The 17,254-nt window shown below is 43.4% G+C and overlaps 1 protein-coding gene across 2 annotated transcripts in view; it reads left to right on the top strand.

The window, feature by feature from the left end:
* The window catches only part of TAP2 (transporter 2, ATP binding cassette subfamily B member), a 27,997-nt gene extending 11,685 nt beyond the window's left edge, over nucleotides 1-16,312 (top strand). For both annotated transcript variants that reach the window (XM_018558150.1, XM_018558149.1), the window contains exons 4-12: nucleotides 401-531; nucleotides 2,321-2,526; nucleotides 4,954-5,151; nucleotides 8,123-8,251; nucleotides 10,930-11,118; nucleotides 12,145-12,318; nucleotides 13,035-13,194; nucleotides 15,884-16,020; nucleotides 16,099-16,312. In XM_018558150.1, the coding sequence (XP_018413652.1) occupies nucleotides 401-531; nucleotides 2,321-2,526; nucleotides 4,954-5,151; nucleotides 8,123-8,251; nucleotides 10,930-11,118; nucleotides 12,145-12,318; nucleotides 13,035-13,194; nucleotides 15,884-16,020; nucleotides 16,099-16,284 (1,510 nt within the window). In that variant the 3' untranslated portion in view covers nucleotides 16,285-16,312. The remainder of the gene's footprint in view (nucleotides 1-400; nucleotides 532-2,320; nucleotides 2,527-4,953; nucleotides 5,152-8,122; nucleotides 8,252-10,929; nucleotides 11,119-12,144; nucleotides 12,319-13,034; nucleotides 13,195-15,883; nucleotides 16,021-16,098) is intronic.
* The last annotated feature ends 942 nt before the right edge of the window (nucleotides 16,313-17,254 follow it).

The following is a 17,254-nucleotide window of genomic DNA, read 5'->3' as shown; positions in this document are numbered from 1 at the left end:
TAGAAATGTCACTTCCTGCTTCTGTGATTGGTTGACTGATTTTCCCAGAAGTCTCCAGTAAGATACAAGTATAATTTTTGGCATCCCCTGCAATAGGAATTTTTGGTCAGATACTACTAAAGAAATGCCGACACTGCAACTTTTCTCATTACAACACAGAATGTCCACCCGGTGCTTATAATGGACACAGTCCCTGCCATTCAGAAATCAGTTTGGAAAAAACAAGCTGCAACAAACTGCTATTTCTTCAGAATAGAAACAAGTCGGAGTCTGCAGCAAAGTTTGTTAAAATCCTTACAATGTTTTTTCTCAACAAAAATGGAGTTACTCATTAAAAAGTAAAACATGTGATATTGATGTACCTGGGTATTGATGCCTTTGTCTCCCTGTTTCTCCATAGTTCTCTCTCTGCGGGGTGTCGGGGAGGATTATTCATGTTCAGCATGTCTCGCCTCAAAATCCGATTACAGAAACTCCTTTTTGGAGCCTTTGCTAAACAGGACATTGCCTTCTTTGAAGCAAATAAAACAGGTACCAGGGTGTCTTAGAATGCTGCGCGTTCTTGTCCTCCTAAGTTAGCTGTAAACCCAAACACTAAAATCGCACATTTTAATTTTGTAACATTTTACAGTGACTTGGCCACTTTTTTCAAAAAGTAAAAAGCAGTGCTCCCTGCAAAGCAAGCAGTTCATACTTATCTATTGGCTACATGGCATAGTATAGGTCTGGTTCCCCCCCGCTGAGTTCTGTGGTTGCTACCACCGGCCATTGTGTTTTGCAGTGACCTAGGGGCTGGTAGAGAAAACCACAGAGCGCAGCAGGGGAAGCCAGCATCTGGCTGTTTCAGGAGAGTCAAATGCAGATCTTTTAGCAAACTTCTTTCTTCAACCCTGGGAAGTTCAGCAGCCCATGCAGCTGGATAGGGAAGTATTCATTGCTTTCTTTTTGAGGAAAAATGCTTTATATGTTTTAAAACAGGGACCAAGCTGCTTTAACGCAAAAGTCATTTTCAGTTCACGGTTTTCATCAGATAATGATCCTGCCATGAAAGTCCATGAAAGGGCATTTCTTGTTATAGGGTGATAATGCTCAGTCTTTGCTGTCCATTTGCTATCCTGCATTGTCACCCTGTTACATGCCAATTTAATGAAGACTGTAAGGGGCTGTGACAATGCTCTTTATAGTCAACTTTTGTCAACTGGAGGCTTGCCCCTAATAGCATGTGGAAAAGGGGAGGCTGGGGGAGCTGGTGTGCTGTGAAGGTGTAGAGAGGGAGAGGCTGTGGCAGCCAGTGTCCTGGGAGGATGTAGGTGGAAGAGGCTGGGGAAGCTGATGTACCAAAAGGACGTTGGCTGAGGGAGCTGGTGTCCAATGAGAATGTAGAGGGAGAGGCAATCTGTGTCCCAGGAGGATGTGGAGAGGAAAAGGCTAGGAGAATTGGTGTCCTGGGAGGATGTGGGAAGTATAGCTGGAAGAGCCAGATAAAGGGGAAGAGACTAGGGGATCCAGTGTCCCAGGAGAATGTGTAGAGGTGGAATCTGGGGGATCCAGTGTCCCAGGAGAATGTGTAGAGGTGGAATCTGGGGGATCCAGTGTCCCAGGAGAATGTGTAGAGGTGGAATCTGGGGGATCCAGTGTCCTAGGAGAATGTGTAGAGGTGGAATCTGGGGGATCCAGTGTCCTAGGAGAATGTGTAGAGGTGGAATCGGGGGGATCCAGTGTCCTAGGAGAATGTGTAGAGGTGGAATCTGGGGCATATATTGTCCTAGCAGAATGTGTAGAGGTGGAATCTGGGGGATCCAGTGTCCCAGGAGAATGAGTAGAGGTGGAATCTGGGGGATCCAGTGTCCTAGGAGGATGTGTAGAGGTGGAATCTGGGCGATTCAGTGTCCTAGGAGAATGATGCGCTGTGTGACCAAACAGATTTACATGGAGATTATTTTTCACAAATCTTCAGTATTTGGGATTTTCTTCTACTTTTTTGGATCCTATTTTGATGTATGGACTGGTCATTGTGGATTGCTGGCATGTACAGTATGTGAACTCATAAAGGGGTCCAACGGACCCATCATCAGTTTGTTGTTCTGCGGTGGAACACATAGTGGGACACAGTGACTTCAAATTACACCAAGTTATCTGTATGTATTGGGCTACTGTCCCATTTGATTGTTGACCAAATTTGGACTATAAAATAGAGGTTGACAGACCTGAGGGAACTGATTTGGTCAGCACTCATTTTTTTCCACCTAGATACAGAGTTCCAGATAGGGGAACTTCCTAACCACTTTGTAATAATTGTTACCTGTCATTGTCCTTTCAGGAGAGATCACATCTCGGCTGTCAAATGACACGTCACTGGTGAGCCGCTCCATTGCTGGCAATGTGAACATTACCTTGCGGATGTTTGTGAAATGTGTTGGTCACTATTACTTCATGATACTGGTTTCCTGGAAGTTGACGCTGCTCACCCTTATCAGCACACCGCTCATCTGGATTGTTCAGAGCCTGTACAACAAGTATCACCAGGTATACATACAGTACAATAGCCTTAGCAACACATTATAAATGTGAAGAAAGCATTAATATCTGTAATTTGGAGCATTTTTCTTTTTTATTTGCTAGGTTTCTATTAATTGCAATTAATATAGAATTCTTTACAGAACTCTAATGACCATATTGTGCCTAGGCACACATTCATACAGAGAAAGAAGGTAGAGTGTGGGAAGGGAGAAATAGGGGGAAGGGAGAGCAAATGTCTCTGTCTCATGTAGACATAGAAATCACTCCTAAGCAACTGTATAGAGAAAGTGATGCCACCCTTAATTTCAATCAGTATTGCCCCTCAGATATCTCAGATCCTTTAGATATTATCTATTGTTAGCCTTCATTGTAGGGTGCATGGCTATGCTACTCTTTGGTGCAGAAAGAAATTCCCTACGCCTTACATAAATCCTGCCTTCAACGCCAATACTCACATGCATACGTACCCTCTTGTACTTCTAGAACTACCATAATCCTTACACTAAATATTCCAGTATATTTAACACTATTTCTCATACTTACCCTCTTGTAATCCTAGCACTAATATTTACAATAAATTGTAACACTAGCTCTCCCAGTAATTCTAACACAAACCCTCTCAGTAACCCCAATACTAACCCTACCTGTAACTCTAACACTAACTCTTGCTGAAAATCTAACACTAATCCTCTCTGTACCTGTCACATTAACACCCCAGTAACACTATCACTAACCCTCCCAGTAATTATCCCTAACACTAACCCTTGCTGTAATTCTAACACTAGCCCTCTCTGTAACCCAACACTAACCCTCCCAGTAATTATAACACAAACCCTACCTGTACCCCTAACACTAACCCTTGCTGTAATTCTAACACAAATCTTCCCTGTAACCCTAACACTCACCCTAGCTGTAGTTCTAACACTAACCCTCTCTGTAACCCTAACACTAACTCTCCCTGTAATTATAACACAAATCCTACCTGTACCCCTAACACTAACCCTTGCTGTAATTCTAACACTAACCATCTCTGTAACCCTAATACTAACCCTCATATTTACCATCTTTAATACTAACATCAAGCCTCCATATAGCTCTAATTATTCTGACTCCGATTGTTGTATTAGCGATTTAACCCCGTGCTGAGACCTCTATGCTTGGCCTGTATAAGCAGATATAATCACTGCAGACAATCCTTATCAGATAGCTGAACTCACCAAATACTTTTTCATCCACGGAGCTTTATTCTGTACATCAGGTTACAGTAGACAACAGGATACAGCAGATTAATTAATTGGCAGTATTTAAGGCGGTCAAAGATGATAATGTTTCCAAGCATGCAATGCAGATTAACATGTGGTCCTGTTACAAGCAGCCATGGCACAGGAAATGAATATTGAAGAACAAGGGCGGGGCATTACACACAAGAGAAAAACATCATAGATGTGAAGGAAGGGACACAGAAAAACATGTGCAATAACCAAAATGACCACTAGATGGCAGTATATGAACTTAGCCAAACAATATCCTTAAGTAAATGGCTTAAAGAAAAAACTATACAATTCTCATTTAACATTAATGTGAATATTGACTGTGGCTGTGAATACAACTATTGTGGCAGCACACTAATACTAGCCCCCTTTGTAACTCTCGCACTAACCCTCATACTTACCCTCCTTGTAACCCTAACTCTAACCCACCCAGTAATCCTTACCTTTCCTGAAACCATAACGTTAAAGGAGAACTATGAGGTGAGTGCTTTTCACTCACCTCATAGTTCTAGCCGACCTGTGACAATGAGACTGTCACAGGTCGGCGCAGTAGATCGGGAAGTGAGAGAACACATACCGGCGTTCGCTCACCTCTCGATCCTGTCACAGCTCTCTGCCGTGACAAGGGAGGGGCTGGATTCCCCCCTCCACGCTCCGATCCTCCAGCGCTGGCGGATCGGACGGGGGAGGGGGCGGGTACAGCTGGCTCTGCCTCTAGATAGGCAGAGCCAGCTGTCAGTCACGCAGCTGGGCGGATCCCGGCATAACTGTCGGGATCCGCTTCAGCTGAGGCATCTCAGTATACCACAAGCTGTAGCTTGCGGTATACTGAGCTTAGGGTGACTGGAAGACGCTAGTTTGTGTCCTCCCGTTACCCTAAGGAGAACTATGGGGAAAAGCCTTAAACCCATACTTCTCCTTTAAGCCTCCCTATAACTTCGTACAATCCCTCAGTTATGTATACTTAACCCCTTGTTTGCATACTCACATCTTCTGCGTCAGGATCCTCTTCTTGAAGACTAATGATCCTATGCTGAAAGATACCAGTGTCCAAGTTTCAAAACTGGAATCTCCTGCTTTATTCTAAGAAGCTGTTTCCAGTATAAAGCCGGCATTATTATATGGCAGTTATGTTTGAAGTTCTTGTATTGTCATCCTTTAGGATCTGGTGAAGAAGGTGCAGGATTCCATCGCCACCTCCAGTGATCTGGCAAAAGAGATCATTGAGACAGTAGAGACAGTAAAGAGCTTTGCAGCGGAGGAAGAGGAGGGAGAGAGGTATGACGAGGCTCTAAGGAAGACACATCGTCTGCAATGCCACAGGGATCTGGTCCGAGCTGTATACCTGCTCGCTTTCAGGGTAAGTTAATGTCTGATCCTCATATGGTACTAAATGGTCTTCATATATTGGATCTAGGGATGTACCAATACCGATACTAGTATCGGTATCAATTCCGATACCGAGTATTTGGGTGAGTACTCGTACTCGCCCAAATGCTTCGATACCTTTCCTGATACCGGAACTTCCGGTCAGAGGGAGATTTCCACTGACCGGCAGCGCCACGAGGGAACATGGAGCGGGGAAGCCGGCTCCATGCTATTTGGCCGGCTCCATGCTGATTGGCCCAGCCACTTCCGGTAGCATAGAGCCATTACCCACCGCCCAGCAATCAAGAAGCTGGGTGGTGGGTAATGGCTCTATGCTACCGGAAGTACAGGTATCAGTACTCGGTATCGTCGAGTACAAAAATATAAATATCAGTACTCGTACTCAAAACCGAAAAACCGCTATCGGTGCATCCCTACTTAGATCCATACATGCAGGCCAATAGACTCATCATAAACTTCACAGCGTGATTCTCTGGGCCCTGACACCTCCCTGAGTGCTGGGTGGCCCCAGTAACCTAAGTGGCAAAAACACAGGGCAGATCAGCGTTCAGTTTTGTGCATCCAGTTTACATATTTTCATATTTGTTATGCTAGATAACTGATTAGGGATGCACCGATATATCGGCGAAAATGGCACTTTTGGCTAAATGCCGAAAGTGCAATTTTCCTGCCAATACATAAGCGCATCTCTGCTTTCTTTCCTCCCCGCTGGACGCTGCTCTGTCTCTCAGTGGGGAAGAGAGAAAGTGACAGCCGGCAGAGCGCTGCGGGAGGAGAGCGCTGTGAGCGGCCGGTGTCTCTCCTCCCACACCGCTCAGCCTCCTATCACAGTCCGGCTGAGCGGTGTGTGGGCGGAGACAGCCCGCGCAGTCACATGAGCTGAGCTCTCCTCCCTGCACCACTTGCTCAGCCTCCTGTGACAGCGTGTCAGAGAGGAGAGCGGGTACAAGCAGTCAGTAATTAGTGATCGCTGAGTGTCCGTAGATAATTGAGGATATGGTATGTTGACTATATCCTCAAATATGAATGAATGGGAAGTAATCTACATTATTAAAACAAATTAAAAAGATTATAAAAAACAAATAAAAATAAAATATTTTAAAAATTTGAGAAAATTAAAATAAATAACATTTTCGGTTTCGGCCTGACAACTTTTTTAATTTCGGTTTCGCTTCGGTTTTGAAATTTCCATTTCGGTGCACCTCTAAAACTGACTGTAGGTAATCATTTTATAGAAAGCCAAGATATCAGTGTTCATATAAACTCCAGAATGTTCTAAATAATGGAAGAAATGGAAGGAAATATACAGGTCTATTCACAGAAGGGTGGAGAGTTTGGAGAAGGCCGGAGAAGTGAACAATTGAGGACAACATAGCTGTACTGGAAAGTGAGCTGAATTGGAGAATTTTTCCAAATAAGCTATGTTGGCCTAGATTGTCTGTTCACTTCTCCGACCTTCTCCAAACTCTTCACCCTTTTGTGAATAGACCTGATAGTCTTTTCAGTCTTTTTTCTGATAGACGTGTAAAATTGATTAGATAGACATAAATAACCTTATTCTATGCTAATGTTTTAAGCATCCTGTTTCTGTGCATACATTGTGATTATATATGTACCTGGGAGCAGCCATTTTTGCTGATTACACATGTAGCATCCCCCTGACTTCTAGGAGCATATGAGGAACTTCAGAGGCAGGGAGAGATGACATTTCACCTAGGAGACCTTAGCTGGTAGTGGGATGTAAACGTAATGTTGGGCACCAGTCAGGATTTTCTAATATTTTATTACAAAAGCGGCAAAACTGGGAGAGAGGGTAAAGGGCTACAGACATCTAGTACAGAACTCCATACTCACTGACCACTTCCCAGCTTTACAGTGCTCAAGGCCTTTAACCCCTTCATGACTGAGCTTTTTTCAGTTTCTGTTCATTAATGACTGCAGCGCTTTTTGCTGTGTGATTCTTCCACGGCAGTAATATACTTTCTGGCTAAGTGCACCCACTCATATTATATATTGTTATTTAGAGGACAGATAGGGCTATATATTTATATTTTTTTATACATTCTTTATTTAAGTGCTTTTTCATTTTTATCCAAGTTATAGATAACACAATTTGAAGTAATGCTCATGCACATGAGGCTGATTCACGTACAGTAATGCAGTAATTATGACAGTAAAACGTTACAACTTACTTCAACACATAGAGTGATTTGAACAAATATGGTGCGACAATTTGCATTAAGAACATGGTCAGAGGGGGCTGGAGCCTCCGCGCAAGCGGGGGGTGCTGGTACCCTGGGGCTATATATTTTTATCACATACGTGTGCCTAACGCCTCACTTAGGACAAATAAAATATATAAAAAGAGGAAAAAAACATAAAGAAAACACTTTTTCTCCGGAATGATTGTCAGGTATTTTCTGTACTTGCAGAAAATGTTTTTAGCTTGAAAAAAAGAAAACAAATTCTGCCACCACATCTAAGGACTTGAAAGCTGCAATAAATTACATACAGTATATGCTCAAGAGTTTAGACATACTTTATTATAATAGCAAGGTGAACCCGGATCAAGCTAGTGAAAATGTAAAAGTCGAGTAAAAAAATTACATTAAGGTAAACACTGCAATAATAACTCACAATATGTGCTCATCATAATGGCATTATATTACTTTAACATAAAGGCATGATTGATGTGTTATTAATAATAGAAAAAATTATAATCATTTTCTGCAATCTCTCCTTCTCCTCTCCCTCTCGTCCTTCTCCTCTCCCTTTCCTCCTTCTCCTCTCTCTCTTCCTCTCCCCCTTCTCTGTCTCCATTCCGCTCTCCCATACTCTCTATAACTTTGTATCTTCTCTTCTCTCACCTTCCTTCTCTTTATCACTTTCTTTAATTTTTTCCTATTTGCTCTGTCTCTGCTCTTCCCCTCATCTTCCTCTAGAGCGTTAACCTTGGTACTCAGGTGGCGATGTTTGTGTATGGGCACAAGCTAATCCAGAGTGGAGCAATAACCAATGGACAGATGGTGTCCTTCATGCTGTACCAAATAGAGTCTGGAGACTATTTACGGGTAAGAAATAAAGCATATCCAATCTGGTTCTATAACCACCTTCTGCTCTCCCTCTTCCTCTCCTCCTTCTCCTCTCTTCCTCTCCTCCTTCTCTGTCTCCAGTCTACAGTGGAGCTTGAAAACATTCAGGTTTTCTTCACACACCTGAAAGCTTATCTGGTTTTTGGATTTGTATTACCTGGAAACATGAGCATGTTTTCACCACATATGTGCTCCTGTGCTCCTCCTTACCTCACTGCCGTGAGATTGAGTGACTCAATTGTTTCCAATTGTATAGGGTGATCACTGTAGCCTCAAGTTCTCCTTCTTTGCTGAAAGGAGTGAAACCCAGTGTGGTCTTCTGCTGTTGTAGCCCATCCACCCAAATGTTTTTTGCATCCTTTGGAGTAAACTCCAGAGATTTATTTATTTTTTTAAAGTCTCACGATGCAGTGCAACAAAGACAAACTTTACCCCTGTGAACAAAAAAAGTGAACCGTAAAAATCACAGCACACGAAAAAAAAAGTGCACAAGGGTGCTTTTGGTCTTCCTCTGAACAGGAAGGGCCATGAAACCCTGAACCTCCTGGGGCAAAGGCTCCTGACAGGGGCAAGGTCAGCCCAAGTCCACCTAGCCAAAGTTAGGTTGACCTTGATCCTCAGGGACCTACCAAAGCAGGTCCCATGAGTACTAGGTAGTCCTAAAGAGAGAGACCCCTAGGTGGAGGGAGGTAGAGAAACCCATAGAGGCCACAGAACCTCCCTGCCAACATCAGGTCGGCCCTGAAGGTACCCACACACTCTGTCATCCATGGGGTCAAAACATGCAGTCGTGCATAAAAACATTATGTAAATAAATAAGAAGTGCCAGTTCACAACCCTTGCAGGCCTTCTGGCCAAGGTAAAAAACTGCCCCAAGCTAGCCAAAAGGCCTGCCCAAGAGGCATGGTGCAGATAAAAGCTTTGAGTGCCGTGACCTAGTGTCAGTGGATCACTGTGGGGTCCCACTCTCAAGTGATTTTCTGGCACACCCTGTGATGCCACACCCAGGGAGCACAGCATCATGGGCCTCTGCGCTTCCAACCCTTCAGCCAGACAAACGCAGCCCCATGTGTAGCGATTGTTGTACATAAAAATCCCAGGAGATCAGCAGTTACAGAAATCTTAAAACCAGCCCGTCTGGCACCAACACTCATTCAGCTGTCAAAATCACTGAGATGTAATTTTATTCCCATTTGGTGTTTGATATGAGCGTTAAAGGGGAAGTTCACCCAATGAACATTAAACACCCATAAAACACATGCACCTTAATAAATGCATAGCATCATGTTTGACTTCAGTTTGCATTCCAGTTGTCTAGCAATAAGCATTGGAAACTACTGACTATTACCAGCGACTGCATCCAACTCATAGTGTCACTCAGCCTCCCATTCTTTTGGTCTTTGACATCACCAGGCACAGATGAAGCATTTCCAGGTCAGGGTTTGCAATCACAAGTTGTAGATAGCATAGTGGGCTGAGAGACCCATGAGTTGCATGGTGTCACTGGAAAATAGCCAGCAATGACCAATGCCCATTACTGGCCAACCAGAGCTTGGACAAAAATCAAAAATTATATAATTTTTTAGGATTTGGGTCTGAAAGTCAATTAGTTTCGGTATTCGGATAAATCCGAGTTTTCGTTAATTTCAGATGGGTTAAATGATAATTACAAATGAAAATTTGTTGCAGAAAAGTGACATTAGATGTTTACTTTCTTTTGTTTCAATTTTTGACACTCCACAGAAATGGGGCCCCCTCTGGAAAAGCACGCTCGCTCTTCCCACCTTTCCTGCCATACCAGGCTCCTGCCCAGATTAAGGGTCTGGAAGGGGATTTTAGGGGGAATCCCACTTTTTTTAATTCTTTTTTTGGCATTGGGGTTTCCAAATTCCTACCAGACCTAAAGAGTATGGTATGAATTGCCAGGGGATCCGCACCATGGTTTTTAGTTTTGTTTTGTTTTTTTCACATCGGGGTCCTAACATTCCTACCAGATCTAAAGGGTCTGGTATGAAGTGGAGGGGGACCCCACGCTGTTTTTTATTATTGCTATTATGTGTGTGAACAGTTTAACACTTTTGTGTATTCTGTGACAACTGTGAGTTTCTTCATTTACATTCAGGATCAGAGTGTCAGCAAAGAAGCAGAAGCTATGACAGAATTAGACGGATCTCTCTCTTTCTTTCTTTACATTTTGTTACAATATTCTGTTACTTTGTTTTCATTCAGGATACAAGTCCAGAATATCAACAAAAAGCAGAAAAGCCAGAGAGCGGTAAATGACAGCTCTCCGGCTTGTTTCTTTCGGAATGAAATTCGTATGTATCCGAATTTCCTTATCAAACATTTGGATTCATTTGGATTTGTTATATCTGTCATTGAGAAAATGAGATGCATCTGAATGTCCGAATTTACAGAAATTTTAATTCGAAACGAAACAAATCACACATGTCTATCAAACATGGTGCTATGCATTCCAGGGTGAATTTCCACTTTAACTAAAGCTCCTGACCTGTTTCTTCGTGTATTTATACACTGTGCTGATTGCTTGATTAGATAATTGCATGATAAGCATTTGTACAGGTGATCGTAAAGTGTGCAGTGTATGTATCTTAAGAAATATTTTCCTCACGGTCTCTCTTTTGTCTCTCTCTCAGTCCCTGTTCCACATGTTCAGTGAGATAACTCATTCCGCTGGAGTCGCCACCAAAGTATTCCAGTACCTGGATCAAAAGCCGCAGGTCTCCAGAGCTGGATCTCTTTGTCCTGAAAACCTAGACAGAATGTTCGAGTTCAAGAATGTGACATTTTCATACCCTTCCTGCCCAGATACCCCTGCTCTGAAGGTGAATGCATGTTTGGGTTTGCATTTCTGAGCACCCCTGGGACGCCACCCCCTGGGGGCACAACACCACGGCCTCTGCCGCCTCCCAATCCTCCGGCCAGACAAAGTGTTTCTCTGCTAACATCAGGCGGTAGTGCCGTTGAGGGTCCTCCCACTGTCTGGGGTCTACCCGTAACCTCAGGGCCTGACGCAACCAGCAGTGGACCGAACTGTCCTCCGACACCCACCATTACGTCAGAGGGTACTAGGATGCTCCCCCGTTCTGGGATCGGCAGCACCCTCTCCCCTCCAACAACTGATAAGAACAGATACTACACTTGATCTTAAAATAAATCTAAAGATTGTTGTACATGAAAATCCCGGGAGACCAGCAGTTACAGAAATAGACAAACCAGCCCCTCTGGCACCAACAATCATTCAACTGTCAAAATCACTGAGATCTCATTTTATTCCCATTTTGGTGTTTGGTTATGAACATTAAAGGTGAAGTTCACCGTAGAATTACTGAATGAACACTAAACAGCCATAAAACAAATGTACCTTGTATATAATTCCAGGGGGTAGGGTTAAGTAATCTTTTGGCCTAAAATGTGCATCATAACATGTATGCAAAAGATGCACAAATGAGTCTGGCAGAGAAAGGGTTAAAGCGAGATAGTCAAACTCTGGCCCTCCAGCTGAGGTGAAACTACAAATCCCACTATGCATCTGCTTCTGGCCATCAAAGTCTTGCAATGTCTAAATGGTATTTGTTGTTTCACCACAGCTGAAGGGCTGAATTTTTGCAGCCCCTGCTTTAAATTATAAGCCAAAAGTTTATTTTTAGTTTTGGATGGTGTGGGGAAGGGTTAGGTTGTTACTGCTATCTGGGTCTCAGTCAGAGAAATTTCCCCTCACTTCCTGTTCACCTGACAGTGTTTTACCACACAGGAAGTGAGGGGAACTCCCCAACAGCAACACAGACAGAAATACAAATGTATTCTCCATGCTATGTGCTATGCTTAATCCCAGTTTTGTACCTCCTTAGGATGTCTCATTCACTCTTAAGCCTGGCACGGTAACAGGCATAGTGGGTCTCTCCGGGGGTGGAAAGACAACATGCGTGGCATTACTGGAGAGATTCTATGAGCCCCAGAGTGGAAAAATCCTGCTTGATGGAAGACCACTGGCTGAATACAAGCATGAGTACCTACACAGCAAGGTAATCTTGTTCTACTAAGTTATTTACATCACAACAACCTTATTCAATAAAGAGTCAATGTACTTACCCATAGCATCCACTCATAATCCATCTGGTATCAGCACATTGCATTTAAATTGGTTAATTGGTTACTGCTCTTAAAGCTGCGAGCCCCCTCACCATAACCAACATCTTCACTCGGTCTTCTTCTGGGTTTCGGATCTTCAGCCGTCTTGATTGGCAGGAAGGGGTTGACATATGTGCGGGGTTGTTTTATTATGGCAGGTGCTGAAATTGTACACTGAGCTGCCTGTTTGTGCGCAGACTTTGAATTTTTGTATTGAAATTTCCACTTTAAATGCATTTGGGAATCAACATTCCTTATTAAATAAAGCTGAAAATGCAAAAGCAGAGTATCCCAGAACAGCCAATCACTCATCATCTTTTATTGCTTGACTGTTGAAAGGATCAATAAAATTTGTTGCGAGTAGCCCATTAAAAAGAATAGGAAGAATATGGAAAAATGTTAAAATGACACTAAACTCAGTGAAGTCTAAAGTTGGCATTTCAAGTATTGCAGATTTTTTTTGCCTTACTTCATAAAGCAAATGCCTTCTTCATAAAGTTGATCTGTCTGAAGACAAGGCTGAGCTACAAAGATCTGATAAAATGTACTTAAAACTAGATGTCCTCTTTGATTTTACCTTATAGTGTCTTACCAACATTGTCTTCTCTAGGTGGCTTTAGTGGCTCAGGATCCCGTCCTGTTTGCTGGAACAGTCAGAGAAAACATTGCTTACGGTCTTGACAGACTTTCTGAAAAGCAGCTGGTGAAAGCAGCAAGATTGGCCAAAGCTGATGCTTTCATTGAAAAAATGGAGAATGGCTATGATACAGGTGAGGGGTGCCACCAGCCCAGAAGGGTTCCACCATGAGAATATCAAATTTTGTTAATAAAATTCCAGTGAAAGTTTTTAATTTTGTTAGTTCCCCATACCAGTAGTTATTGGATTATGAAAGTCGTTGAAACATTCACATTTCAGATCAGAATCAAATAAATTCAGTTCCACCCATGGATCAAATTGTGGCCATTTTATCAGGAAACGGCTGAAATTTGATCCGAGTTTGGCCAGCTTTAGACTTTTATGCTTCCAGCATATTCCCTTAGGCACTGGTGACACCTGTGGCATTGCGTGGCAATACCACGGTGTGGCCTCAAAGTCACCTAGGATTCTCAGCCAGAGGGGCTGAGTGGCTCCAGGAAGCAATTGCTTGTACCAGGAAGGCACTGGCTCTTCAGTCCTTTCCAGGTTTTCTGGATCATAGTTGGCATACTGGAGTCAGGAGATTTCCTAGAGCTCTGGGTGAGACGAAATCACCATTCCTGGGTCCATGGGTTAGTAGCGACCATCACCTAATTGTGCACCTGTGTACAACCCTCATGAAGAGTGTGCTGGGATGTGTTGAGGGGAGAAGGGAGAACTCCACCCAGGAGTCAGAGTGGAGGCCAGTGCAGCAGGGAGCTGCAGGTTTGTGAAGCCCATTGTGCAGGTTGGAACGTTATTGAGATTGTCCGGAGGAAACAGACAGTGGTCCTGCAGATTGAGGTCGGAGCAGCAGTGCTGCAAGATAAAACTATTAAAAGACTGGAAAACTGTGAGTGTGTGGGGCAACTTGAGGATTGGTGAGCCAATATATGTTATGCTGAAGACAAGCTACTTTTATTTTGGACTTAATAAAGACTTTTGTTTATGGAAAAGTCCTGTGTGAATGCTCTGTGAGCTCCCCAACATTACACACCTCTGATGAATATTTGATGGTGGGAGTTAGTTTTGAATGTTAAGGTCCACTTTAAAGTCCATCCTCAGTAATTTATTAAGGGTCTGTGAGTGATCACAGACCCATCACTAGTAAAACATATGTTATTATCTTTGTTACCACTCTGCTTAGGGAATGCATGTATTGACTTTGAATCCAGTAGGGGATAGGAGCTAACTTCCATCCTGATTTCTAGTGCACAGAGAAGCATGGAAAGCTAATGTAAAGACAAATTTGCAGCAGTTATATTGGTAGTATTTAGAGGAACACTGCACTGGCATTAAATAATTGTTACACACTCCATTTTGTAATTTAAAGTATATCTAAAGTATTTTTTTTCACTTTGATAAAGTAGGATATGGTCTGTCATGGTTTTTTTTGCCATGTATGTCCCAATCAAAAATTTCCCTTCACTTTCGTTCTATAGTTACAACATAAAATCTCTCCAAGGTAAGAAAAATCCCTTTTAGGCAGGTATTATGGGAACAAGTGACGCTATTGAAAGATTTACCCTCTATTCCTGTCCTGTTGACTTTTGGCTAAGATCAAGTGTAGTATCTGTTCTTATCAGTTTTCGGTGGGGAAAAGAACCGTCCTTGCGGGGGATGGTTACTTAGTACTCGCTGGAGTGAAAGAGCGTGTGGGGCGGCTTCCTGTGAGAGGGGAACCGCTCAGTACATGGCTTTCTGACTGAACGGATGCGAAGCTTGGTCTGGCTCGAGGGTTCGGGGGCGGCAGAAGCCCGTGGTGTTGTGCCCCCTGGGGGTGGCGTCCCAGGGGTGCGCAGAAAGTCACATGGGTATGGGACCCCACTTGACTCACTGTGCACTTGGTCACACACCACCTTGCTTTTTCTGCACAACGCCTTTTGGACAGGCCTTATGGCTAGTCCGGGGCAATATTTTTGCACTCCGGCCCCTAAGGCCTGTCAGCGTGGTGCACTGACACTTTAGTATTATTTATTGCACTCTATGCACGATGCACGATTGTTTTTTTGATTGGGACCCACAGATGCGAAAGGTGCAGGTTTCTTCGGGCCTATTCCTGACGCTGGGAGGAGATTCTGTGCCTCGAACGGGGTTCTCTGTCTCCTCCCACCCAGGAGGTGGGTTTCTCTTCGGGAGATCCCACTTGCCTAGTACTGAGGGGGACCTGTTTCGGCAGGTCCCCATAGGAAATGGTCCACGGCCTTCGGGTTGGTGGACCACCAGTCTCAACCCCTGTCAGGAGCCTTGCTCCCCGGGGGGTCGGGAAAGTAGGTCCCTTCTTTTGAAGGACCTTGCACCCTTGTGCACGTTTTTGTGTGCTGTGATTTCACGGTTCACTTTTTTTGTTCACAGGGGGAAGTTTTGATGCACGTCCACGGGCTTCGATAAAAAAAAAACAAAAAAAAAAAACCCTAAAATGTAGGGTTTCCCCTCAAGTTCAGTCCGGATGACAATGGCCATTAGGACATATGTGAAACTCCTGGGAACAAATTAATAACGTTTTTAGGGTTTAGATACACTTTAATGCTATTAAGGTTTCCCTATTTTTTTAAGCTTCACCAGTCATGGTATCCCAAAACTGGCAGAAATGTCAAATTTCTGTATCTTGCAGCCATGACAACCATTCTTTGTGTGAGAACTTCCTAGAATTCCCATCTAATCTCATGTGACCGGGTTATTGGTTTTCCCAAAACTCTGTGTAGGTCTTGAGGTCAGTTTTTGCTTGTAGCCCTTGGAGGGGTTTCGAAAACTGTTCCTGTATGTCAAATTGTGTTTTTCAGATGTTGGCAGCAGTGGGGCTCAGCTGGCAGCCGGCCAGAAACAGCGGATTGCTCTTGCACGCGCTCTTGCACGGCATCCCAAACTTCTCATTCTAGATGAGGCTTCAAGGTGTCTTGATGTTGATACAGAAGATATGGTGAGTCAGTGCAACCATTGCTCTTTGGTCCTCTTGATCAGTCTTCTCTGTGCTTTTCAACGCTTGTTTCTTCTACAGATCCAGCAGTCTCTGCAGAGTATTCCAGATCTCACTGTGCTGATCATCGCCCACCGGCTGCGCGCAGTAAAAAATGCTGACCAGATTCTGGTGCTGGAAGGGGGACAACTGGTGGAGAGTGGGACTCATGATGAACTTGTAGAGAGACAAGGGGCTTATTACAAGCTCCATCAGAATCAAGAATAAGATGGACCTTTCTTTGATGTTACATGTGGACAATGGCACGCAAACTGTGTTTTAAAAAAAAATCCAAACAGGTTGTCTTGGTTTTGTAAAAGATACAGTTACGTAGCCATAGTGCCGAAAGAATGTACAAGCATAGTGTTACAGTTAGCAACTAAGTCATCTTTATGTAAGTGACCCCAATACAAAACAGAGTATTTAAATGGTCATGTACAAAAAAAAAATGGAAACCTTTGCCAAGTTCTTCAAGTCATTTTGGCAACGATTGCTTGCAGGACATCATACCCCCTGGCTGGGTAAAACTTCCAGGAACCTGGCACTGTGGGAACACCGAGCACTGAACTTTCTGGTTCCCAAAGTCATTTTACAGGCATTGTACATATGCATTCCTGGAACTGGCCCCATTGTAACTATATCAACTTGATTCTCTACTACCCAAAAAAAGAACCATTGGATGTAGAAAGATAAAGTTCTCACGGGACTAGGTTGCACTGTAAAAGGATAATTCCATTTGTATATATGTAAGTACACCTGTGACAAACCTGCACTTAACAAACTGATCATCTCATGAAAAATATATGAGCAGAGGGTACCTGTCAAAATGATCAGTAGATTCAGAAGGTGGCTGACGATATTTGGCAGTCTCGACTTTTGCTGTAAATATCCAGCTTTTGCAATGTGCTTTCCACCTCCCCAGCTTCCCTATTGATCCTTTAATATGACGGGCGGTATTGCTGGCCAATAGAGAGACTGTGCAATGAATGGACAGTATGGCATTGATGAACTCAGGTTAACTGATATGGCATCGTCCTTCAAATCTCAAGTTGTTTGTAGGGAAATTTTAAATAATTGTACTTCTCCTGCACAAAATTAATGTTTGAAGGAAACACACAATAATTTCAGTTGTATATTCTATGAAAAGGGGCACCCAGATTCCTATAAGTTCCTCTGCCCGCAGACCCCCCGCAACCAC

This window comes from Nanorana parkeri, unplaced genomic scaffold, assembly GCF_000935625.1.
Source record: "Nanorana parkeri isolate BGI_ZX_2015 unplaced genomic scaffold, ASM93562v1 scaffold321, whole genome shotgun sequence".
In the NCBI taxonomy this organism is placed as follows: Eukaryota; Metazoa; Chordata; class Amphibia; order Anura; family Dicroglossidae; genus Nanorana; species Nanorana parkeri.
The sequence above is the reverse complement of the archived record's forward strand: the minus strand, read 5'-3'. Positions and strand labels throughout refer to the sequence as shown.